The sequence below is a fragment of the Leucopleurus acutus genome, assembly GCF_964270905.1.
Source record: "Leucopleurus acutus genome assembly, chromosome: 5".
Classification (NCBI taxonomy): Eukaryota; Metazoa; Chordata; class Mammalia; order Artiodactyla; family Delphinidae; genus Leucopleurus; species Leucopleurus acutus.
In genome coordinates this window covers 67,260,345-67,288,078 of record NC_139147.1, presented here as the reverse complement: position 1 = coordinate 67,288,078, position 27,734 = coordinate 67,260,345, and the positions used below count along the sequence as shown (strand labels likewise).

The 27,734-nt window shown below is 33.9% G+C and overlaps 1 protein-coding gene across 2 annotated transcripts in view; it reads right to left on the bottom strand.

The window, feature by feature from the left end:
* Positions 1-27,734, bottom strand: part of STXBP5L (syntaxin binding protein 5L) — a 377,334-nt gene that overhangs the window by 50,045 nt on the left and 299,555 nt on the right. Inside the window, exon 21 of one of the 2 annotated variants that reach the window (XM_082839711.1) lies at positions 21,194-21,286. The exons of the other annotated variant lie outside the window; for it this stretch is intronic. Coding sequence (XP_082695837.1) covers positions 21,194-21,286 — 93 coding nt within the window. The remainder of the gene's footprint in view (positions 1-21,193; positions 21,287-27,734) is intronic. 2 annotated transcript variants of the gene reach the window in all.

Genomic DNA, 27,734 nt, shown 5'->3' with positions numbered 1-27,734 from the left:
CAGTTTTGAAGGAAAATTTTGCCAGTTATAGAATTCTTTGTCGACATTTTTCTTTTCTTTCAGCACTTTAAATATGTCATTTTACTGCATTTTGGCTTTTATGGTTTCTGATGTGCAACTGGCTTTTAATCTTATTGAGGAGCCCTTATACATGATGAGTCGCTTCTCTCTTGCTGCTTTTAAGATTCTCTCTTTGTGTAAAGTTTGATTGTAATGTGTCCCAGTGTGGGTCTCTTTGAGTTTTTCACATTTGGAGCTCATGACTTTCTTGGCTGTAGAGATTCACATCTTTCCTCAAGTTTGGGATGTTTTCAGCCATTTCCTCAAATATTCTTTCTTCCCTTTGTTCTCCTTCTCTTCTTCTGGTACTCCCATAATATACTGGCATACTCAATGGTGTCTCACAAGTCACTTAACCTTTGTTCATTTTCTTTCATATTTTTTTGCTCCTCTGAGTTGATAATTTCAATTGGCCACTTTCTTCTGCCAGCTCAAATCTGCTGTTAAACCTTTCTGGTGAATTTTTCACTTTAGCCTTTGTAATTTTTAGCTCCAGAATTTCTACTTAGTTCCTTTTTATAATTTCTATTTCTTTATTAATAGTCTCTATTTGTTCATCCATTGTTATCCAATTCTTAATTGGCTTTTTCATTTGTGCTTGTTTTAGCTTCATAATCTTCTAAAAAATTGTTTCATTGCTCCCTTTGAGTATCCTAAAAGTCTTTAAAATAAGTCTTTGTTATTCTTTTAATAAAATTAATTTCATATAGAATGAACTATTGTAGTACTTAACTTTTGTCTTTTTTAGCACGAGATTTTTTTTATGTAGTCTGGAATTTTTCCTCCAGCTCCCCCTTCTTTGTTCTCTACTCTGGATAAGTAGTTTTGTAGTTGCTTTCCACTAGTTTCCAGATCTTTAAGTCTATAATTTTCAGAGTTCTTGATCCATGATATTGCAGGAGCTATGAAAAAAAAGCTAGTGGGAAATCCTGTCGGTCCAGTGGTCATGACTTGGTGCTTTCACTGCTGTGGGCCTGGGTTCGATCCTTGGTCAGGGAACTGAGATCCTGTAAAATGCACGGCACGGCCAAAAAAAAAAAAAGAAAAAGAAAAAGAAAAAAGAGCTAGCTACTCATCTAGTAAGTCAGAAACCAGGCCCAAGAATTGTTTGAGAGTTTTAAAATCATGCAGGTGGTAGGGGTTGTTGTTGTTTTCTCTATTTTTTTGTTTTAATTTCTTAGGTCATTAATTTGATTTAAAAATGTGGTTTGTAAGATTCTACTTTTACATATTAAGGTCTTCTTTGTGGTTTTAACATTGGTTTAACTTTTATAAGTTTTTCAGTGGGCACTTGAAATTATAACACATTTTCAAGGTATAAAGCTCAGGATATATTAAATAAATCTTCCAAGTAAATTATGTTTCTTTGTTCCCATATGGTTCTTCTTACTTTTTGCCTCCTTGAGTTGTCATTAAATTATGTTAGAATCTCTTATGGTTATCACATTTCTGTTTAATGTTTCTTGTACATCAAGAACTGTAAGAAATGTAATTATTATCCTACATTATTTGGTTTATTAAAATTTGTAAACAGTTTCATTGTAGATGGTACATTTCCGCACTATAAATATCAGCACTTTTCTAATTTAATGTATTTTGCCTTGAACTCAGCTGATATTAACATCATAATTCCTGTTTTATTTTTGCTAGTAGTTGTCTTATATGTCCTACTACTAGCCTTTGAATCACTTTGCTTTAGATGTCTCTCTTGTGAATTTTGTTTTGCTATACATGCTGAAAGCCTTTTTCGTGTAAGTAAAGTAATTCACTTTTTATGTCTATTGACAGAGACATTTCATTATAGTTCTGTCATTTAAAAAAACACATTTAGTATTTTTACTTAATTTTCTGGGAGACAATTTACATACTAACCCCCTTCTTAAGTTAATGTGACAATTTTCCATAATGAACTGCTTAAAGAGAAGCTTTGGTCTAGAATGGAATGAAACAGCCAAAAACCAAACGTACAAAAAAATAGATTAAAAACTTTAAAAGACTGTTTAAAAATCCAACATTTTCACCAGTTATATTCAAACAACACTCAAATGATATCGGCATATGCATTTTTAGTGTTTCCTTGTGGTTGGCTTTCCTCACCATCTTGCAAGTTACAAACAGAGCTGCAGTCAGTTGTAGTCTGTCATGCTAGATCATAGAGGTTCACTCAGCTTCATATTAGTTGAAGGCCCTGGGTGGAGGACTCTAAGGTCTTGAAATCCCAAATCATCATGGCTCCAATGATTCCTATAGGGCAAAATTTCTGATCATCTTGCTTGTCTATCTTGCAAATAGGTACTTGAGTGATGCTATTCTGGTGTAGCATCTCTGAGGCTGTATTATGGTTCTTGATTGTGACTCTTGTCTATGTTGTGGAAGTGTTCCATGGCTAACATGTGCTGGATGCTGTGTTTTGGAAAGTCTAGTTTGGAGACTAAGGTCAAGCAGCCATGGTCATCTTAGTTAAAAAGCACTGGGCAGCATTCTTGGCCAGAAGCTACAACAACACTGTTCTCTGAGACAAATAATACACTCAGGAGTGACAGGAACTCTGTTTTCAGATTGCAACCTGAACACTATTTGAGACATCAGGACTGCACGTGGTGCTTACTCAGGCTTCCAGTGGTAGAGAAGTTGAACCGGGGACCCAGCCTCCAGTGCCACCAAACTGTGACATCAGTTAACCAAAATGCATCTTGCTGCTCCATGGCATGCTGGTTGGCTTTTCATCCACTTTTTAATTGTATGTAGAAGCACTCTGCATTTGAAGTCACATGATCCTGCTGTCAGCAAAACACGGAGATACCGGTCCAAACTAAGGACAGTGAATGAACTGGCTTTTTAATGTGCTTGCTTACCCACTCGTCATTTTTATATCCAAGTGACAGACAGAAATGAATTTTCACTCTCCACAGCAAATTTGTTCTTTAGAGGGGACCACTTCACAAAAGTGGCTGCATGATTAATTCTCAAGGTTACCAGGGTTAGCGTCCAAACCCCATCTTTCCAACTCCTGCAAAGGACAGTGTGATCATGCTCGAGAGCTCTATCCCTACCTGTGATGTCTCCACTGTGCTCCTGGAGTGCATGAGGTTTCACCCACTGGCTCCCATTCCTCTTATAGGTGGGAACTTTGTGGGTATTGTGGCTAAGGGCAATCTGAGTATGGCACGTCAACTGGCTCCAGTAAAAATTGTTGCAGGGACAATATTTTTGGTGTTTTTAAAGGTTAGAAAGCTGGGGTCAGGGCAGTCCTGACAGGCTCAGAGTGTAGAATTTGAAGACTCTGGTCAGTCAACAGGAACAGGCTGTGTTCCATTCTGCAACTTTTATGTAGATTATTTCATCTTCCTCTTCCTTCTCCTCCTCCTCTTCCCCCCTTCTTCCTCTTCCTTCTTCTTTTTCCTTCTCTAGTTTCTGTAGCTTCTTTCATTATATGGCCTGTATTTTCTTTTTTATATGTATTATCCTTTGCCTGATTTATTTGGGGTATTAATTTTTTTTAGTGGTTATCTTGAAGATATAATTTTAATTCTTCTTGACTTGCTATATATGCATAATGTCAATTTATTTCCCCTTGTGAAAGGTGAAATTAAGTATAATTCCTCTTCCTCTGCTTATCTTTGCTCTCAGTTCATCACCGATTAACCACCACACTTAGCTATAGAAATACTAACTCTTGTTAGCAACTTTAACCTCTCTTTTCCCTCTCGAAAAAATAAAAGTTAAGGTATTTCTATATCATTATGGATTTTATGTTTACATTTTATTTTATAATAATATTTGCCACTGTCATTTAACTTTAGTTTTACAATTAAATAAATTAAATTATCACTACTTGTCCTTTGACCATGGCCTCTCCACGCATCTTTTCATTGGCTGGAGGCCATCCTGTAGTAGATATTTTTAAGGGTTCACGGGGGCCTGTGTTTCATTTACAGTATTCTATAATGCATATATAACACTATATTCATAACGTTGTGCCAGCCCCTGGATTATGTGCATTCAGGGTTTGAATTATCAATTCATTTTTAGGTCATTAATTCAAAATCTTTATTAAGAAAGAGAAATGTCTGTATTTTTTGTTAAAAATTGAGAAACAAGATAGTTTTTCACTGAATGTTAAAATGTTAGGGAATAAAGCAATTTACCATGATTCTGGTAACTACTTCATAAAAGGCTAACAACTTGAGGGTTCTAATTGCATAACTGTCCAACGTATGAGGTTTTTACTGTTATTACTATAATTTTACTTTTACTGTTATACTGCCACTCCAGATAAGGATTTTTGTAACAAAGAAGTTATTACATTAGTACCCAAAGCTCTCCAACACGTTGTCATCTTTCCTTTGTCTTCAGTGAACAGCTCATATACACAGTCACTAATACCTTTACACAGATGACTGTTATCTATTACTTTGGGCTTGAGATTTCCCCTCTACACTCTAGCCCTACATTTCTTTTTTTTCCTTATTTTTTAAATTGAAGTATAGTTGACTTACAATTTGTGTTAGTTTTAGGTGTACAGCAAAATGATATATACAAATTTTTTTTCAGATTATTTTTCATTATAGGGTATTGTAAGATTTTGAATATTGTTCCCTGTGCTATATGGTAAACAGTCCTACATTTCTAATTGCTCACTGAGTGGTTAACATGAATGTCCCTGAGCAACTCAAACTCATTTTCCTTTCCTCTCAAACCAGGTATTCTCCATGAGAATGGTATTCTCCATTTTCTGCACTCTGTAGTCATCCTTGACTCCCCCTATTTCCTATGCCTTACCAGCCCTGTTCCCTCACTGTTCCCAATCCCAGTTGTAAAGTCTCCCATGGTAACACCTCTTCATTTTCACTGTTGTTATCCTACTTTGGTCCTTATTTGGTGTACTACAATAGCTTCTTATACATTTTCCTCCTTCACTAAAGGATTATACACCACTGGAGAATATTCTCCCTAAAACCATGTTACAAGCAACCCAGGATATATTTTACAGCAAGGTTTTACATTGGAAGAATTTACATACATAAAGACATTTATCCTCTTTCAGAATCCTTACAATTTTTTTTCTGGAGATTTGTGGGAAACAAGTTTTAAAAATGAAATTACATTGACAACATACTTAGAAATAGGGATTTAACGAAATTTTATTGTGAATACTTTTAATTGCAAAAAATCCTTTAGTAAAGTGATAAGCACTTGACTATTTTATCTTTTATATACGTGAGTTTTCATAATCATCTTTGTCTAAAGTATGTGTAAAAATAGAATGAAGCAACTGGGAAGGAGATAATTGTCGACTGACAGTTTTAGGAATTGTTTATTAATATGTTTATTAATAACAATCATGCCTAACTGACCTCCAGATTAGAATTAAAACTAAGAGCTTTCTTTGCTACTTCCAATAAATATGGAAGTGGGCTGAGAATCTTCTATTTTTTTTTATTATTCCTTTTCAACATTCTAGGAAAGAAATTATGATATGTGGAAATTACGTGAATAAATATCAGAATGCATATTTTTCTAGAGAAAAGCATTCTCATTCTTTAGTCTTCATTTGAATTTGTCACAGTACATGCTATACAAAATGATAGGTAATTATAAGATTATAAGTTTTGCAATGATATATACCTGATTTAAATTCAGTTTTGCTATAGTTGTATGACCTTAGGCAAATTTGAATTTTTCATAGCCTTAATTTATTTGTAAAGTGGGAACAATATTACTGATCTATTTCGGATAATTTGTACACATTATGTAACATAATGTCTGACATGTAGTAGCAGGTCAATAAATGGAACTAGAATGTTGATTCTTCTTCTGACATCAATTACATTGGCAAAATACTAATTAACTTCATAACAATTTTGTTAATATTAAACTAATAATAATACTGAATATGTTAGTGCTTTGCATTTAAAAATGCAATAACATAATTGTCCAATTTAATCAAATTCGTCTAAGATGATATGTAATCAGATTTTGAATGTAACAAACTATTCGACTAAAAGTTATTTAATTTAGATACAATGAGATGAGGTATGTGAATATGCTCCATAAACTTTGGGTATTATGTTCTGTGATCTAGGTTAAAGTCTTAATTCTACAATTTATTAACAATATAACCTCAGTTTCTACTCTGAAAAAAAAGACTGGGAACAATGATAACTATCTTAAAGAGTCGCTAAGAAAGTCAAATAAAATAATGTATGTGAAACAGCTTTGTACACTAAAAAATAATGCAAAGACTAATTATTGTATTTTTCTTATTTCAACCATGACATTAGTAGGATTTAATGCTATGACTTTAAGTCAGAATAAAGGAGATGAAAATAAAAGTAATTCAATTAAATTTCAGAAAAAATACTATCTTGGCACAAGCAGATAAAAGTTCTGAAAGAAAAATTTATGAAAGCCTATTTATTTCAGAGCTAGAATTATGAATAAGCTCTTAACCACCACAAAAAATAAACTAAAAGTGAATAAAATCTTCTATAACTTTCTTAAATGGAGAGAACTCTATTCTTTTATGTATCGGACTTTGTTGTTGTTGTTGTTAAATAGCATTAATTCTAAATGATATTAATATACAAAATGGGAAAAATAGTTCCAGAAAAAGTGATGTTCATTTACATGGTTACAGTCACAAGGGTCCATATGCATGACTAGTTAATGTTTAAAACCATTCTCATGATAAAAAAAAAAAAAACCCGAAAACATTATATACCTTGGTGTGTAATGATTTATGAAACATAATTTTGTAAAATGATTAACAAACAAAATGTTGAATGCTGCCAACAGAACTGTATGGTGATTTTTAAGAAAGGCTTTTTGGAAAGCCATTAAACACTGCCATCTAGGAAACTTGTTATTCATGGACTGGTTGGTTAAAATGTTCAGCCAAATGAATGTAAGAAAACTTAAAATTGTTGGCTTTTGCCTACCGTACCAAGATCAGCCTTAAGATCTGTTGGCAGACTTAACTTTCTTGATCCTTTAACTGAAACAACAGAAAAAGGAAAAAGGCAGTTGTTAATTATATAAAATTAAAGAGGAGTGTGAGGGAACAGTATGTTTTACAGTATAAGTATTGTGAACGTTACATTTAGTGAGCATTATGGAAGCAGAAATATTGTTCAGTGTTAGTTTGTTGTCATTCAGGAATAAATAATATGCAAACAGAAACATAAGAAAAGCAATTGTTATTACAGTAAATAATTAAGTGCATCTTTGCATAGTTTTTTTCACATGTAGCATGAGAAGTGATTTCTTATTTTGGAAAGAACCAAAAATCAATTCCAGATAAATCTGATAGATAAAGAAGTACTGCAACAAATGTATAAGTTCAGATCATAAATAACAATGGTAAGGGGGAAAACTGATTAACTCTGTAAGCATTTTTTGAAATAGAAAGAAAATTCTATTATAGATGTGTATGATATAGTGAAGGAAACTTTACCATACCTATGGCAGATGAAATGACTTATATATTGAATACTACAATGTTAAATTCAGTAGATAAAAAAATCTTAAATAAAAAATATTTGAAAATAAATTTAATTATATTATTATAAATCAAGCTGTCATAAAATGTTTGAATAAACCAAGAAAACTCCTACAATTTATTGAAAATTTGCCTCATTATCTGTTAATAAAAATTTTACATTGGGCATCTCATAAAATATTTAACTGGAATGTTATAATAGAAAGAAATTGCATTAGGGGAAATCATGTTAGAAATATTTTCTGTCAGTTAATATTTATTAAGACTCAAATTGATACTATCAATTAATTTATACCTTCTAATGAGTGATTTTCTTTACAATTAGGAAAGATATTTTAAAATAAAGATGCAGTATGATATAGTAGGAAGAATACTCAATTTAAAACCAGAAAACATGAGTCACAAATTTCTGAATTGTTACCACCTAATTACAAAACTTTGAAAAAGTTTTATAAAAATCCCTTCATCAATTTTCAGCTTAATCTTCCCATCTGTCAAATAACATGTTTGATACTATCTCTAATATTTCAGCTGGAATTATTGGAATATATTTTATAAAACCTAAATATAATAGAAACCTAAATATACTTTTTGTGTGTCATGAAATATTACTCATCTTTTGATTTTTTTCCAACCATTTAAAAAACCCATTCTTAATTCACAAGTCATACCAAAATAGGTTGCAAACTGGATTTGGCCTGTGGGCTGTAGCTTGCTGACTACAATATGCCATGCTAAACTACTTATTAAAGGAAATCTAAGCATTATCATTCTAATAAAAATAATAGCAACAGGCAGTTGTCTCTATAAAAAAGATATTAAATAATTCTATTAAGGAGAAATCAAATCAAATTTGAGCAATTTGGGTTTAGAATCAGCAGCACAACAAAAAGATTGTATTTATATAAAAATATGTCAAACTAAATAAATATATGTAATAATTATGCCAGAACAGGTTGCAAATAAAGTATATTTTGTAAATTGATTCACAATTCAGATAGACTGAGGAAGTGGGATGTTACTATTTTAAATCTTTCACTTAATTTTTAAAATAGGAACTAATTCTTTATAATGTAAGGATTTGTTTCAGAATTTATCTTTTAATTGTTTCTATTTTGTTTTTAAATAGGGTATTTCAATATATCTATATAGTATAAATTCAAAAATGGATTATAAAGATGCTTTCAGAAAGAAGTCAAACAGTTCCTTTCTATTAGTCTAGTATCTAATTTACTCTGGCTCTCAAATCTCCACTTTTTGGGATACCTCTTCCACTTCACCACCAACCTTCTTGGCTTCCTGTAGACTGCTTCCTACCTAAAAATTGGGGGCCCGTAACAAACCCCAACCTCAATTGTATAAATGGGGGAGGAAAAGGGAGCAATTATATGGTGGGATTGATTGACAAACTTCTTTAATAACAATGTTAATAACAGGTGTCTGTTATTTATGCACAGAAAAATCTTCACTTGTTCAGCTACTAGTAAACTCATACTCATCCTTTAAGACAGCTGAAAAATCACCAACTCCTCGAAGGCAGCCTCAGCCTTAAGGCTTCATTTGGTGCCATTATCTTAACTTTCATAGCACCTTGTACACATCTTTTACAACACATTTTATTATACTTGATTTTTTTTTACTCTGTCTACTATCGACTAAAATCCTGAAACTTTGCGTTCTCTAGGGATGGGGATTATATTCCCAATACCTAATTAATTATTGGCATAGAATAGATGTACAATAAGTGTTTGCTGAATGAAAGTTTAAAAAAAACAGTAAAGTCGGAAGGTAGGGGTGAAGGGTTATTCTGAAGAGGGCTAAACAGACAGAAAGCATGTTTCAAGTGGTACAAGAATATGTTACACATTAACATTTGAGGAATTTGGGTTGGAAGATGAGTAAGGCAAGAGGGAATAAGAGGCAAGTAGTCCTGGAAATAAACTGAATGAAAACAGTACATATTAACCTGTGCAATGTGCCCTTGGGAATGCAGCTCTCTGAATTTCTTCATTTTTACTGTTACCTAGCAAAAGCATACATACCACTATCATTGCATATTGTTAGCCAAAGAGGAGAAAATGGGAAATAGAAACTTCACATTACTCATTGTCTTAGCACACTGCACTAAGAGAGGTGGAGAATCCTGGCTCAAAGGAATCTTTAAGGTCACATAGTCCAATATCCTACTCAATGCAAGTATTCTCTTACAACATTCTTGACATACCTGTTTGTGATAGAAACCTTCAAAGTATAAAAAAATCCAATTTTGGGTTGCTATAATTGCTACAAAATTTCCTTCCATTTGAGCTCAAACTACTTTCCTTTACCATTTACTAGTTTGTTCCAGTTCTAACCTCTGGCACAATTAAAAAAAAAAAAAGTAACTCATTTTTGCTCTCATATGCCAGTTCTTAAAGCATTACGGGCCATCTCTAGGTACTCTCATTTGGTCAGCAGGAATCTGTATTTTAATAAGTGTTGCAGGCAACACTAATAAAAGAGGTTGGCAGATAGATCACATTTTGAGAAATCATGTTTTGCTGTTTTATAAACTTTAACCAACCTATGGGACTTTCACTCAAGACCCTTCCACAAAAAAGTACATCCTGCGATGCATCTCAGATTTTCCATTAAAGAGACGCCATGTTGTCCTTAGTTGTTAAGTTTGATATAGATGTTATGCTGCTGAGAATTTTAAGGTGATTATGATTTATATATATATATATATATATATATATATATATATATATATATATATAAAGTTAACAGGTACTTTTTTAGTTCCTTTTGAGCAATTTTTTTTCGTATCTGTCTTTGATCTTCCATTTTCTAATGAGGAAGAGAAGTTGATAGTTACAAGGATAGTAATGCTCCTATTAGAAGAGAATAGATATATTTTTTCCCTTCTGTAAAGCTCCACAAAGACTTCTGCTTTTCTCCAAGGTGAGTTTCCTAGGGTCTGGTGAAATGAAGCCCAGTGATCAAAACCATAGCTGAAGTCAAACCATAACTCAAACATCTGCCAGCTGAGTGACCCTGGTCTGGTAGTTACTTAAATCTCAGGATGACTGTTTCTCTTCCTTTGTAGAATGGGTTTGATAATTAGTCCCTACTTCAAAGGGATCTTTTCAGTATTAAAGAAATATGTGTAAAGTACTTAGCATGGTGTGGTAAATAATATTAGGTATTATATTCATTATTAAACTTAGTTGGCAAGAAAGCTTGTCATTCTGTGGTATTCTGTATCAAAAATGACTTACCCAGACAACATGTCCTTTTTGCAATCTAGTGTCTAGTATTAAATACAGCATGTTTGATAATGCCTCCAGTTGCATATGGTACCATTATTTCTTTCCTCTGCACAATCCCTCAATACCTTGAAAAGCTGCCTGTCTTGGCTCACAGACAGTAATACAGAAAACAGTACCATACTGTAATCCAGCTGCGGGGCAGGAAATATTGCTGCAGCAAGTATTAGAACAGTTTGATTTCTTATTATCCTAGTCCTGTTAGATTCTGGGAAAATTGTCAGGAAATTCTTGCTACTTTAACATGTTGTGGCTTACATTTTTGAAAATAAAAACAAAATTAAAAACAAAGGAAAGAAAATGAATAACTGTACATTTAAAAAGGTGAATTTTATTCTAATGTAAATTACATGCCACTAAATCTGAGTTTTAAAAAATTTGAAGCATCCCCACAGATAGTTTTATTCACTTACCTAACCACATCTATCACCTTATGAATCACCTAGAAATTGTTAGGTAGGATGTCATAAGAGACCAAAGATGATGCAAATGAGTAAAAGGATTAGCTGATGGCAAAATACATATTAATATTTATAAATTCAGGCCTAAAGATTTGGTGACAGCCAAGCACTACAATAGGACCAGATTATAAACCTTTGCAAAACTATTCATCTCTACTCCTAGATTATCTGCCTCCCAAATTCAGGTTCATTTACAGTAATGAGACATGGTACTGTGATGGTTTACCATAGCTTATGCCAGAATGGGGTCATATGCTCAGCCCTAAATATAAACAGAAGTTTAGGTATTACAACAGGGTTTTGCCTAGGAGGATTCAGTATATCTTGACTGTATCATTGCCTGTATATTCATATGCCTTTTTCCTAAGTCCTGATTCAATTTAAAGTAAATAATTAGTGCAGCCTGGCTTATCAGAGGAATGTCGTATTGGCTTCAAATAATTTTTTATTCAGATCCTTGGTTCCACATTTGAATCAAAATTTTAGCAACAGAGATGAACCCTCAATCAGTCTGAATATGGCTACTACTTTAATGGGAAATATCATAAAAAGCTAGGTTAGAAGTTTCTAACTCAAATCTTTGATAAGCTGTTTGTTGATTAGAAACAACTGGATTGACTTTTTGATTTCCCATGAAGGATTTCTACTTTAAGGCTAAGCTACAACTATTAATTGGAAATTTAGAATGGTCAAGGAGAACAAGTTTAGTCTCTTTAGACCATGGGAGTTCATCATTGCTTTTATAATATAACCACTATTGTATATTATTGAGAATCTCTGTTCTGGGCACTAGCACACAGTTAAGATTAAGAAACTTGGCTAAAGTTATAATGGTAGAAAGAGGTAGGGTAAGGTCAAATTTCTAAGACTCCAAAGCTATGCCCTTTGCACTAAGCAATACAATCTTCCTGACATAGAAGATACCTATGTATCCTAGACATCTTCTATAAAATAAATAAACCTAACAGTAAATTAAAATAAAAAGTTGTTTAGATTAAAATGTTTGTAAAGTTTATCTATCTATTGATTCATTACTATATTCCAACCAGTCAATTAATTAATTTCATTTGTCTCTATCTTCCCTATGCTAGAAACGAAGATAGGACAAAAACACCTGGGGTGTGTGTGTGTGTGTGTGTGTGTGTGTGTATGTATGTGTATATATATACACATAAATAAATATACATATATATGCATATATACATATACATATATATATGTGCAAGTGTAGTTAAAAAACACACACATAAAAATATTTTGGAGTTACCGTGCCATGGTGGAGTCCTGAAAGACCTACACACCTCTAATTTTGTTGCCATTTCCCACCCCCCATTTTTTTATAAGTGGTTATGATATAGCCAGGCAAAGAGGTATATTTATTAGAATTTGCCCCAGCATACAAAATTTTAATGTCATGACTCTAGCTTTCTTGCCACCTGAAAATATGTATTACATTTCTATCTAAATGATGTTAGTGAATCAGTGACTTTTCTTAGTGTCATATGAGCAAATGTTAGTGTCATATGATAAGCTCCATATGAGCAAATGTTAACTGATTATGAAACTTTATTTCTGTTCTTGTCTATCTTGAATTATAAACTCCTAGAGAGAACTAGGTTCTTCAACACACCTTTTTGAAAGCATACAAAAGGAGGTCAAGTAATTTGTGGAGTGAGAGGACCTTGAGGTCTAAAGATTAGATTGGTTCCAGCTAAGCCATGTACTAGCAGGATAAACTTGGGCAAGTTATAGAATTATTTTTCTTAGCCATAATTCTCCACTCATATAAAATGAGAACTATACCAACCTTACAGGATTGCTATAGAACTAAATATGATAATACTCATGAAAAATACCTTGAGTACTTTAAAGTACTATACCAATGTTGATTACTGTTTTTAGCAAACAAGGTTTAATAAATTCAGATTGTGATAATTTGATTATATAAATTATAAAAACTAAAAATTACTTTCAAAACCAGTTTTTCCTGGAACTTAAATGGTAAACAGTGTTTCTGATGTTTCATGAAAAATATATCTAAGTTCTTTTTAATTTTTTTGTTAAAACATTGTCTCTTTATAATTTAGCAACTTCTCTCTGCTTGGATGTCATAATTGCTTGGGTTTTTTTTTTTTCCAGCTTTTTTTTTTTTTTTTTTTTTGCGGTACGCGGGCCTCTCACTTTTGTGTCCTCTCCCGTTGCCGATCACAGGCTCCAGACACGCAGGCTCAGCGGCCATGGCTCATGGGCTTAGCTGCTCTGCGGCATGTGGGATCTTCCTGGACTGGGGCATGAACCTGTGTCCCCTGCATTGGCAGGCGGACTCTCAATCACTGCGCCACCAGGGAAGCCCTTTCCAGCTCTTTTAAAAAATTTTTATTTTATATTGGGGTATAGTTGATTAACAATGATGCATCAGCCTCAGTGTACAGCAAAGTGACTCAGCCATACATGTACGTGTATTTATTCTTTTTCAAATTCCTTTCCCATCTAGGCCACCACAGAATATTGAACAGAGCTCCCTTCACTACATAGCAGGTCCCCGTTGGCCATCTGTTCAACACATAGTAGTGTGTATATGTCAATCTCAAACTCCCAATCCATCCCCTCCCATTCCTCCCCCCCCCCCCGGCAACCACAAGTCCATCCTCCAACTCTGTGAGTCTGTTTCTGTTTTGTAAATAAATTTATATCATTTTTTTAGATTCCACATAAAAGTGGTATCATATGATAATTGTATTTCTCTGTATGACTTACTTCACTTAGTGTGATAAGCTCCAGGTCCATCCATGTTGCTGCAAAGGGCGTTGTTTCATTCTTTTTAATGGCTGAGTAACATTCCATTGTATAAATGTATCACAGCTTCTTTATCCATTTATCTGTCAATGGACATTTAGGTTGCTTCCATGCCTTGGCTATTGTAAACAGTGCTGCAATAAACATTGGGGTGCATGTATCCTTTCAAACCATGGTTTTCTCCAGGTATATGCCCAGGAGTGGGATTGCTGGGTCATATGGTAACTCTATTTTTAGTTTGTAAAGGAACTTCCATACTGTCCTCCATAGTGGCTATACCAATTTACATTCCCACCAACAGTGTACGAGGGTTTCCTTTTCTCCACACCCTCTCCAGCATTTATTGTTTGTAGCCTTTTTAATGATGGCTGCTCTGACTGGTGTGCAGTAATATCTCATTGTAATTTGATTTGCATTTCTCTAATAATTAGCAGTGTTGAGCATCTTTTCATGTGCCTCTTGGCCATCTGAATGTCTTCTTTGGAGAAATGTCTATTTAGGTCTTATGGCCATTTTTTTATTGGGGTGTTCGTTTTTTTGATGTTGAGCTGCATGAGCTGTTTTTAGATTTTGGAGATTAATCCCTTGTCAGTTGCTTCGTTTGCAAATATTTTCTCCCATTCTGAGGGTTGTCTTTTCGTCTTATTTATGGTTTCCTTTGCTGTGCAAAAGCTTTTGACTTTAATTAGTTCCCATTTGTTTATTTTTGTTTTTATTTCCATTATGCTAGGAGATGGATTGAAAATATATTGCTGTGATTTATGTCAAAGAGTGTTCTTCAATTGTTTTCCTCTAAGAGTTTTATAGTATCAGGCCTTATATATAGGTCTTTAATCCATTTTGAGTTTATTTTTGTGTATGGTGTTAAAGAATGTTCTAATTTCATTCTTGTACATGTAGCTGTCCAGTTTTCCCAGCACAATTTATTGAAGAGACTGTCTTTTATCCATTGTATAGTCTTGCCTCCTTTGTCATAGATTAATTGACCATAGGTGCTGGGTTTATTTCTAGGCTTTCTATCTGTTTCACTGATCTATATTTCTGTTTTTGTGCCAGTTCCATACTGTTTTGATGGCTGTAGCTTTGTAGTATAGTCTGAAGTCAGGGAGCCTGATTCTTCCAGCTCCATTTTTCTTTCTCAAGATTGCTTTGGATATTCATGGTCTTTTGTGTCTCCATACAAATTGTGAAATTTTTAATTCTAGTTCTGTGAAAAATGCCATTGGTAATTTGATAGAGATTGCACTGAAGCTGTAGTATGGTCATTTTGACAATATTGATTCTTCCAATCCAAGAACATGGTATATCTTTTCATCCTGTTTGTGTCATCTTTGATTTCTTTCATTAGCATCTTATAGTTGTCAGAGTACAAGTCTTTTGCTTCCTTAGGTAGGTTTATTCCTAGTTATTTTATTCTTTTTGATGCAATGGTAAATGGGATTGTTTCCTTAATTTCTCTTTCTGATCTTTCGTTGTTAGTGTATAGAAATGCAACAGATTTCTGTGTATAAATTTTGTATCCTGCAACTACCAAATTCATTGATGAGATCTAGTAGTTTTCTGGTAGCATCTTTAGGATTTTCTATGTATAGTATCATGTCATCTGCAAACAGTGACAGTTTTACTTCTTTTCCAATTTGTATTCCTTTTATTTCTTTTTCTTCTCTGACTGCCATGGCTAGGACTTCCAAAACTATGTTTAATAAAAGTGGCAATAGTGGACATCCTTGTCTTGTTCCTGTTCTTAGAGGAAATGCTTTCAGCTTTTCACCATTGAGTATGATGTTATCTGTAGGTTTGTCATATATGGCCTTTATTATGTTGAGGTATGTTCCCTGTGTGCCCACTTTCTGGAGAGCTTTTACCATAAATCAGTGTTGATTTTGTCAAAAGGTTTTTCTGCATCTATTGAGATGATTATATGGCTTATATTCTTCAATCTGTTGATGTGGTGTATCACATTGATTTGCAGATATTGAAGAATCTTTGCATCCCTGGGACAAATCCCACTTGATCATGGTGTATGATCTTTTTATTGTATTGTTGGATTCGGTTTGCTAGTACTTTGTTGAGAATTTTTGCATCTATGTTCATCAGCAATATTGATCTGTAGTTTTCTTTTTTGTGTGATATCTTTGTCTGGTTTTGGTATTAGGGTGATGGTGGCCTCATAGAATGAGTTTGGTAGTGTTCCTTCCTCTGCAATTTTTTGGAAGAGTTTCAGAAGGATAGGTGTTACCTCTTCTCTAAATGTTTGATAGAATTCGCCTGTGAAGCCATCTGGTTGTGGACTTTTGTTGGGAGTTTTTATTATTTATTTATTATTATTGTTTTTTTCAGTATGCGGGCCTCTCACTGTTGTGGCCTCTCCCGTTGCGGAGCACAGGCTCTGGATGTGCAGGCTCAGTGGCCATGGCTCACGGGCCCAGCTGCTCCACAGCACGTGGGATCTTCCCGGACCAGGGCACAAACCCGTGTCCACTGCATCGGCAGGCAGACTCTCAACCACTACGCCACCAGGAAAGCCCTGTTGGGAGTTTTTAAATCACAGTTTCAATTTCAGTAATTGTGATTGGTCTGTTCATATTTTCAATTTCTTCCTGGTTCAGTCTTGGAAGGTTGTACCTTTCTAAGAATTTGTCCATTTCTTGTAGGTTGTCCATGTTGTTGGCATAGAGTTGATTGTCGTGGTCTCTTAGGATGCTTTGTATTTCTGTGGTGTCCATTGTAACTTTTCCTTTTTCATTCCTAATTTTATTGATTTGAGCCCTCTCTCTTTTTTTCTTGATGATTCTGGCTAAAGGTTTATCAATATTGTTTATCTTTTCAAAGAACCAGATTTTAGTTTCATTGATCTTTGCTATTGTTTTCTTTGTCTCTATTTCATTTATTTCCTCTCTGAGCTTTATGATTTCTTTCCTTCTACTAACTTTGGGTTTTGTTGTTTCTTGTTTCTCTAGTTGCTTTAGTTGTAAGGTTAACTTGTTTATTTGAGATTTTCTTGTTTCCTGTGGTAAGACTATATTGCTATAAACTTTCCTCTTAGAACTGCTTTTGCTGCATCCCATAGGTTTTAGATCATTGTGCTTTTGTTTTCATTTGTCTCTAGGTATTATTTCCTTTTTGATTTCTTCAGTGAGCCATTGGTTGTTTAGTAGCATATTGTTTTCCTCCAAGTATTTGTGTTTCTTTTAGTTGTTTTCTTGTAGTTGATTTCTAATCTCATAGTGTTGTGGTTCGAAAATATGCTTGATATGATTTCAGTTTTCTTAAATTTTCCAAGGCTCACTTTGTGGCCTAGCATGTGATCTATCCTTCAGAATGTTCCATGTGTGCTTGAGAAGAATGTGTATTCTCTTGCTTTTGGATGGAATGGTCTATAAATCTCAATTAAGTCCATCTGGTCTAATGTGTCATTTAAGGCCTGTGTTTCCTTACTGATCTTCTGTCTGTCAATCTATTGAGGAAAGTGGGGTGTTAAAGTCCCCCATTGTTATTGTGAATTTCTCCTTTTATGGCTGTTAGTGTTTGCCTTATATATTGAGATGCTCCTATGTTGGGTGCATAAATCTTCACAATTGTATCTTCTTCTTGGATTTATTCCTTGATCATTATGTAGTGTCTTTCTTTTTCTCTTGTAACAGTCTTTATTTCAAAGTCTATTTTCTCTGATATGAGTATTGTTACTCCAGCTTTCTTTTGATTTCCATTTGCATGGAATACCTTTTTCCATCCCCTCACTTTCAGGCTGTATTTGTCCCTAGATCTGAAGTGGGTGGGTCTCTTGTAGAGAGCACATATATGGGTCTTGTTTTTGTATCCATTCAGCCACTCTGTCTTTTGGTTGGGGCATTTAATCTGTTTATGTTTAAGGTAATTACTGATATACATATTCTTATTTCCATTTTGTTAATTGTTTTGGATTTGTTTTTGAAGGTCTTTTTTTTTCCTGTTTTGTTCTCTTCTCTTGTGATTTGATGAATATCTTTCATGTTGTGTTTGGATTGCTTTTTCTTTTTTGTGTATCTTTGTAGATTTTCCATTTGTGGTTACCATGAGGTTTTGATGTAGCACTCTATGTATAAAGAAGATTGTTTTAAGTTGATGATCTTTTCATTTTAAATGCATTTCCTATATCCTGCATTTGTACTCTCCTCTTCTCACAATTGCTGGTTTTGAATTCGTATTTGTATGTGGATGATTTCCTACGTTTACTGTGTGTTGGCCTTTACCAGAGAGCTTTTCCCTTTGTAATTTTCTTGTTTTTAGTTGTGGCCTTTTCTTTTCCACCTAGAGAAGTTCCTTTAGCATATTTTGTAAAGCTGGTCTGGTAGTGCTGAATTCTCTTAGCTTTTGCTTGTCTGTAAAGCTTTTGACTTCTCCATCAAATCTGAATGAGAACCTTGCTGGGTAGTGTATTCTTGGTTGTAGGTTCTTCCCTTTCATCACTTTAAATGTATCTTGCCAACCCCTTCTGGCCTGCAGAATTTCTGCTGAAAAATCAGCTGATAACCTTATGGGAGTTCCCTTGTATATTATTTGTTGATTTTTCTCTTGTTCTTTTTAATATTTTTTCTTTGACTTTAATTTTTTCAATTTGATTACTGTGTGTCTCTGCATGTTCCTTCTTGGGTTTATCCTGCCTGGGACTCTCTGTGCTTCCTAGACTTGGGTGACTGTTTCCTTTCCCATGTTAGGGAAGTTTTCAACTATTATCTCTTCAAATGTTTTCTCAGATCCTTTCTCTCTGTCTCCTCCTTCTGGGACCCCTATAAAGTGAATGTTGGTGCATTTTATATTGTCCCAGAGGACTCTTAGACTGTCTTCATTTCTTTTCATTCTTTTTTCTTTATTCTGTTCTGTAGCAGTGATTTCCACCATTCTGTCTTCCAGTTCATTTATCCATTCTTCTGCCTCACTTATTCTGCTATTGATTCCTTCCAGTGTATTTTGTATTTCACTTATGATATTATTCATCTGTTTGTTTGTTCTTTAGTTCTTCTAGGTCTTTGTTAAACATTTCTTGTATCTTTTTGATCTGTGCCTCCATTCTTTTTCTGAGATCTTGGATCATCTTTACTATCATTACTCTGAATTGTTTTTCAGGTAGATTGCCTATCTCCACTTCATTTAGCTGTTCTTCTGGGGTTTTATCTTCTTCCTTCATCTGGGACATATTCCTCTGATGTCTCATGTTGTCTAATTTTCTGTGATTGTGGTTTCCATGCTGCAGGCTGTGGGGTTGTAGTTCTTTTGCTTTTGTTGTCTTCCCCCTGGTGGATGAGGCTGTCTAAGAGGCTTATGAAGGCTTCATGATGGGAGGGACTGCTTCCTGCCCACTGGCGGCTGGAGCTGGGTCTTTTTCCTCTGGAGGGCAGGGCCATGTCAGGGGATGTGTTTTACGGGCAGCTGTGTGCTCAGAAGACTTTAAGTTGCCTGTTGGATGATGCGTGGGGCTGAGTTCCTGCCCTGTAGGTTGTTTGGCCTGAGGTGTCCCCACACTGGAGCCTACATGCTGTTGGGTGGGGCCAGATCTTGGAGAGGAAATGATGGCCTCCAGGAGGGATCACACCAATGAGATTCCACCAGTGTTTTTGTCCTTGCAGTGAGCCACAACTGCCCCCCCAACCTCCACAGGAGACCCCCCCCAATACTAGCAGGTAAGTCTGCCCCAGGCTCTTATGAGGCATCTTTTTTTCCTGGTCCTGGTGCACACGAGCCCTTGTGTGTGCCTCCAAGAGTGGAGTTTTTGTCTCCCCCAGTCCTGTGGAATTCCTGTGATCAAACTCCACTGCGCTTCAAAGCCTGATTCTCTGTGGGCTCTTCCTTCCATTGCTAGAACCCCAAGCTAGGGAGCCTGATGTGGGGCTCAGACTTTCACTCCTGTGGGAGAACTTCTGTGGTATAATTATTTTCCAGTTTGTGGATTGGCCACTTGGTGGGTATGGGATTTATCACGATTGTGCTCCTACTGTCTCACTGTGGTTTCTTTGTCTTGTAGGATGTAGAGGATCATTTTTGGTATTTGCCAGCATTTTTTGTGGTTGATTGTTCAGCAGTTATTATTTTGGTGTTTTTGTAAGAAGGGGTGTGCTCACATCCTTCTACTCTGCCATCTTGTCTCCACTGACCAGATGTCATATAATTCCAATTGTGATTATTTTTTGTAATTCCCATATTTTTTGTTCTCAATTTATTAATGAAAATCAGGGGGAAAGCTTAGGCTTTACAACCAAATAAAACTCAGTTGGGATTCTAGCTCCACTTATTTAAATACTCTGAGCTTCAGTTTTCTCATCAGAAAAAAGGCATATCACAGGGGTGTTGTATTACACAAGGAAAAAAAAAGAAACTGCTGTCTTGGAAAATTGTGGGTTACAATTATTTTTAGGTTCCTTAGTCACTGACTTTACTTGGGGTCTAGAACATTGGTAATTCAGGCTTGTTAAAGTTGTAAATCTAGTCACAACTATTTTTTAATGAATGCCTAATTTAAGAAGGCTGTACAACTTGTGTTTGATTCTGATTTGGTCCCTATGAGCAGCATCAAATATTCAATGAATCTGCATAAAATTTACAGGACCTTTTTTCTGCTCACTACTTTTGAGAGAGCAGTGCCCCTCTGAGGTGATTCTTTGGAGTTTCCATGATAATCACAGTTGTGTCTGATCACAGAAAATATTTAATTGTATCATGAAGAGTTAAGGAGAATTTTTACAAAACTACTTTTTGGCTCTTAGGTTTTCCCTAAATTATCTGTTGGCCACTCCATTATTTTCTTATAGGCCTGATGAAATTATCCAGGTTTACAGTAAAAAAAAAAACCCACCACTATCTAAATTCTATGGCAAATGTCAAAAGCCTTAGGTATTCCTGCTTTATATCTCCTGAAGTTGGTGTCTGTAGTTTTAACCATTGCTTTAGGAAAATTAGTCTTCATTCACCGTGAGAGACCTGTGTTTTCAGCACAACAAGTAAGAATAAAGGTTTTGAGACAAATTGTGAAGTCTAGAAAATTATGGAGTATGAATAGCTTCTTTGTTCATAAAAGAGATTTTCACTTTCACCTGGCAAGTGATGTACTTGATTCCTCTGTCTCACAGCTGGTATTTCATTCCTATAAAAGCCTGGTGCTGCCTCGGGAGTTCTGGTAGCAAGTCCTAAAGGAAGGGAATAAAAAACTATTGGCATGTAATTTTTAGCCCAAGTAAACCAAGTATTTTTACCTTAGAGGTGAATTTCATGATAACTATTTGGAAGGGTGTCTGTTTTGTGCCTTTACCTGAGTATTTTGGTACTGCCTCAACAGAGGACTCTTTGAAAGGAAGCAGCATTCTTCTTTGGAGGATGTAATGGGGTTCTAGACATGTAGAATCACACAGAGGCAGCATTCAAACTAGGCTATGAGACCTAGTTCTAACTCAGGTTTGAGAACAACAGAGTTGATTGCTTCTTTTTTAGTATTTTGTGACATTATTTTTTGTGATATTTTTTAATAAAGATTTTTTTTTTTTTTTTTTTTTGCGGTATGTGGGCTTCTCACTGTTGTGGCCTCTCCCGTTGTGGAGCACAGGCTCCGGATGCACAGGCTCAGCGGCCATGGCTCACGGGCCCAGCCGCTCCGTGGCATGTGGGATATTCCCGGACCGGGGCACGAACCCGCGTCCCCTGCATCAGCAGGTGGACTCTCAACCACTGCGCCACCAGGGAAGCCCAAGATATTTTTAAGGATAAATATTTCTATCACCCTAGTCTTCACTTGAATTTGGTAGCATTATAAGTCTGTTGTACATTGTGGACAGTGAGAATCATGAGGATGGATAGCTGCATAGGTAGCAGCTGTATTAGGACATAATGCTAACCTAGAAAATGATGTTGAACTAGGAAAATGATTTTTAAAGGCAAACCTTCAAGTAGGACAAATTAGAAAAATGCACACCTTGTGGGCAGATATAACCCTACAGTTGAAGGCTTGGTTAGTTTCTTGGGCCAAAGAAAAAGGGGCTGTTTCCTTTAGGGGACTGCAGTTCTGTTCCAGGTAAGTGGAGCTAGGGCTCATGATAGCTTCTGCTCACCCCCTTGGGATGTATGTTTATGCAGTGCACAAACTGCACAAGCTTACCTGGTGAGGGAAAAATGGTTACACAGCTTTAAGGAAAAATAATAACAATTTGTATAACTATTGCTTTAATGTTGGTTTCTGCAGATAGACTGTCAGTTCCATTTGGCATGGGGTATGTTAATTTTGTTCATTAGTTTATTCTCAGTGGATATCATAATATCACTCTAACTGTAGATATTGTAAATTACTTGTTAAATAGTTGGGTGAATGAATAATATGAAATGATTGTTATCCTGGAAGCTGAGAACATCAGCATTCTGGTTGGCTCACTGGGACCCTTTCAGCTCCCAATCCCTACTCTTGTCTCTCTCATCATCCTAAAGGAAATATTTAATAGTCATTCTATTAATTAGAATTATTATTCTATTAATATTTAATTTAATAAAATATTAAACTTCACCCTATATTACTTGTGGTTTATTGGGCTAAAAGGGAGTTTAAGATCCATGTAGGAAAGCAGAGTTATAAAATGATTATCAGTTTCTGGCTCTCCTAATTTCTGACCTCTCTTACTCAGAGATATTCCTCATAATTAACTCTGAAATCTTGAAAGACTCATACCTGAGACTGGAAAAAAGAAAAGATATCTGCTAACACCACATCTATTCAGCATTGTTTTGGAGGTCCTAGCTAATTTTTTCCTTAACAGGGGGGAGCATAATTGGATACATAGATAATCTAAAAGAATTGACAAATTACTGAAATAAGTTTATCAAATATTCTGGACATGAGGTCAATATACAAAAATTAATTATTTTTATATTCTAGCCATAAAAAATAATAAAAAGATATTTAAAAATTTACAACATAAAAATATCAAATACTGAGTAATAAAGCTAATGAAAGATGTGTAAGACCTCTACAAAGAAGACTAAAAATATTAAAGAAGACACATAAATGGAGAGATACCAAGTGGAAAATTCATTGTTGAATGTCATTTCTGACCAACTGATCTACAGATGAAATAAAATTACAATCACTATCCAAACATATTTGTTTGTGTGCAAACTGACAAGTTTTTTCTAAAAGTTATATGAAAAGAAAAGACCTAAAATAGCTATAGCATTCTTGAAAAAGAGCTACAAAAACAAAATTGAAGGACCTATACAACCAGCAATACTATAAAGCTACAGCAATTAAAACAGTGTGGAATCGGATTAATGGTAAACACACAAATGAAATAGAACATAAAGTCTAGAAACATGCCACATACATGGTAGAGTACACTAATTTGTGGCAAAAGTACCATTTTAGTGTAGTGGGGGAAACGATAGTTTTCTCATAAATGGTCCTTGTCAACTGGATACCTAAATGAAAGTAATAAACCTTGACTCTTTCCTCACATTAGACACAGAAATACATTTCAAATGGAACTTGAACTTAAAAGTGAAGGTACAACAATTAGCCTCCTAGATGATAGGGAAATAGTTTTATGAACTTGGGGTGGGCAAAGATTTTCTTAAAAATAAAACAAAGCACATAACGCACTAACAATAAAAGTATTGATCAATTGAATAACATTAGCATTAAAAACTTCTGCTCATGAAAAGATCACCTTTAAGAGAGTAAAAGCAAGGCACAGAATGGGAAAAGATATTTTGCCCTATATACATCCAACAAAAGTACTTCTTTTTATGTATGTATCTACCTATCTACATACATATGCAGAATTTCTTATATATCAAAGAAAGTTGGCAACATAATAACAATGAGTAAAATACTTGAATATCTTATAAAAGAGGATATTAAAAATAGTCAATAAATGTAAAAGTTCATCAAAATCATTAGACATCAGGGATATGCACTGCAAGTTAATTCTACAGCAAGACAGCACTATATACACTCCAGAATGATTGAAACTGAAAAAAGAAAATTGGAAAGTATGTGGAACAAATAGAACTTTTATACACCGTTAATGGAAGTAAAATTGGTGCAACCACTTTAGAAAACTTGGTAGTATTTCCTGAAGCTGAACATATGCATACCCTATGACCTCAAAACTCACTCCCAGATACATGTAACACAGAAATGAGTTATATTTGTATTAAAAATTAGACAAGATTGGTCATAAAAGCTTTACTTATAATAGCCCCCAACTGAAAACCATCTAAAATGTTCAGCAATAATAAACTGCATAAATAAATTGACATATATTCATATAATGGATCATTACACATCAATAAAAATCATTCAGCAACATAGATATCATACACATAATGTTGAACAAAATAAGCAAAAAATAAAAGTAAATACTGAATGATTCCATTCATCTGAGAGTCCAAAACCCACAAAACTAATCTATGATGATAAAAGTCAGAATAGTAGGTAACTTTGTGGGGGTTAGTGGCTGAGAGGGGCATAAGGGGAGGTGCCCGGGGTTCCAGTAACATTCCATATCTTGATCTGGGTAAGTTTACTTGGTGTATTCATTTGTAAAAACTAGTCTACCTGAACTCTTAAGAATTATGCACTTTGAGGTTTACATATTGCACCTCAGTTTAAAAAAAGTTTACCTCAAAAGAGGTAAGGCCAAGGAATACAAAAAGAAATTACAAATAAAAGCAAGAGTTGTGGTATTAATAGCAAACAAGGTGAATTCAGGTGAAGGACACAACATGAAATGAACAATGGTGATTAATGGTAAAGAATGTATGGATATATCGTTGAATATTTACACATGAATATTTTAAAAAATAAACAGCAGATACAAGGAAAAATAGACAGAAACACATGATTAATACAATATTTTAATTCACCTTTTCCCCATCTTTGACAAGTCAAGTAATCAAAATATAAGTAATGACATGAGAGACTTAAATAACATGATTAATAAGGTAAAACTTACAGCTACCTAATGCCACATATTTACATTAAATAACTCTTGGGTCAAAGAAATATAAACAAACTGTTTACTATATAGAAAATACTGTTAATGCAATCATAATATATCAAAAGCTATTACATGTTAAAACAGAGTTCAAAGAGAAATTTAGCCTTGTTTTATCAATATGTAAGAAACAATAAATATAAATGAATTAAGCATCTACCACCAAAAGGTGAAAAAGGAAAAAGTAAAATGAAGGAAAACAGAGGAGACTAATAAAGATAAAGCAGAAATCAGTAAGCTAAAAAACAAATTTAAAAAAACCAGTAAAACCACTGTTTGGGTTTAAACAGCAAAATAGATCAACTTAGTTACCCTAATTAAAGAAAGGCTCTAAATCTTTTCATATGTGTATTGTATATTTATAGAAATGTTCCGTAATGAAAAAATTTTTCTTTTCAGAGACAGTACAAACATACAAGATAAGTAACTATAAAGGGTAAATGACAGGGGAATTCTACTAAAATGTTAAAAAGTAGATAACCAATAGTATTTAAATTGTTGGGCATAAAGAAGTCCTTAAAAGAAAAGATCAATGATTAGAAAAAAACTGCTCTAAGGCAAGATATACCACAAGCAAAGTTAAAAGTTAAAATTGAGAAAAATATTTGGATCTCATGTCATAAAGGGAAAATCTTCTTAACTTATGAAGAGGACTAATTAATTTAAAAAGAATGAACAACCCTATAGAAAATGGGCAAAGTATATGAATAGATAATTTACAAAAAATATTTAAAGAACTCTTAAATATATAAAAGGGTGTTCAACATCACTTATAATATGTGAGAGGTAAATTGAAACTGCATTGACATATTCTTTTTACCAAATAGACTTGCAAAGATAAAAAAATTTGATAACCAATATTTTCATGTTATTGCTAGAAGGAGAGAGAACTGTGCAAACCCCAAGAAGAGCAGTTGGGGAGTATCTATAAAGATTAAACAGGTGTATACTCTTTGACCCAGCAACTTCAATTTTAGGAATTTATCTGATAGATATACCTGCACACATTTAAAGTGAGGAATGTACCAAGGTTAGTCACTGTGGCATTGTTTGACATAGCAGTAGACTGGCACTAAACTATATGTCCTTTAATTGGTAAAATGATTAAATAAATTATAGTACACACATGTAATTCAATATCATATAAATGTAAATAATAAGAAAATACTTTATGTAATGAAATGGAAAGCAAGATACACTGTAAAGTGAAACAAGCAAAGTACAACGAAATGCATAATATTACTACTTTTGTACAAAACAGAAGGCAAAAGTCTGTTTCTTTTTGGTTTGTTTACAAACACAAATTGCCTGGAAGGATAAACAAGAAACTACCAATAATGTTTAATTTTTCAAGAGAGTAGAAACAATGTATGGGGAAGGATGGGAGGGAAATTTATTTTTATTCTATTTCTTTTTGATATTAGAACCTAATAAATGTATTACTATTCAAATTCAGATTATGGATGAGAATTTAAAGTGAGGTTAAATTAATTGAATTTGATATAGAATATTAAATTATATTTTAATTGAAGATTTCCGACACAGGAAAATATCAAAGTAATATTTTAAGGAGATTAATTTTGCAACATGATATGCAAAATGAATTCTAAGAGGGAGAGATGGAAAATAGAGACACCTGTTAGAATAATTTTGTAATATTCTAGGTATGGTGTAATAAATACCTATATTAGGATGGTGCCAATGGGAATGCAAAAGAAAGGGTAAATGTATGAGACCATGCTTAACATGAAAGCAGTAAAATAAGGATTAGATGGATATGATTAAAACAGAAATTTACACAGGACACAACTAGATTCTATTCAGCCTACATTCCTGAAGAATAACAATAAACAACTAACAACTCTAAAGGAAGTAGACTGAAGAATGTCACAATTCCAGCTGAATTTCTAGAAGTCAAAATTCATTGCTTTATAAAGAGATAACTAAATGTTTATAAATTTGCATGAAGTTAAAATAAATAAAATAATTTAAATAAAAAAATAATTTTTTGATACTCTATGAAAACAGATCTACAATTCAATGTCAAAGATATACCTAATTTTTTGGTGCTTAAAAATTTACACATTACTATGTGTATATTACAGAAAAATCAGGTAAATAAAAAATTTTTAAAAAGCAAATTATTCACAATGCTGACACCCAACAATTTGTACTATACCTTTTTTTTCACAGACCTTAAAAACTTATTCCTAAGAAGCTTTATACTCATATTTTTAATATAATGGGCTCACAACATATATTATCATTTTTCTTTTGCCAATGAATATACATGTTTCAAAACTATGATCCAGAGGGATGGTTTCATATGTTACTGCACCTACAGTATGTATTTCCCACTAATTCAGCTCTAGCTATGAGACAGTTTCTGTATAATATTACAATTTTTACTTAGCATTATTAATATATCTGCAAAATAACTTCCTTTAAAATGTTTTTAAAAGTATTATACCCATACCTCTGATCTTAATTTTTTTGGGAAGTAATAAATATTTTAAGACATTTATTTTGGAATAGAATTTGCTTATGGTTAAATTTCAAAATGAAATTACACCTAATTACCAAAATTATGAATTTCTCA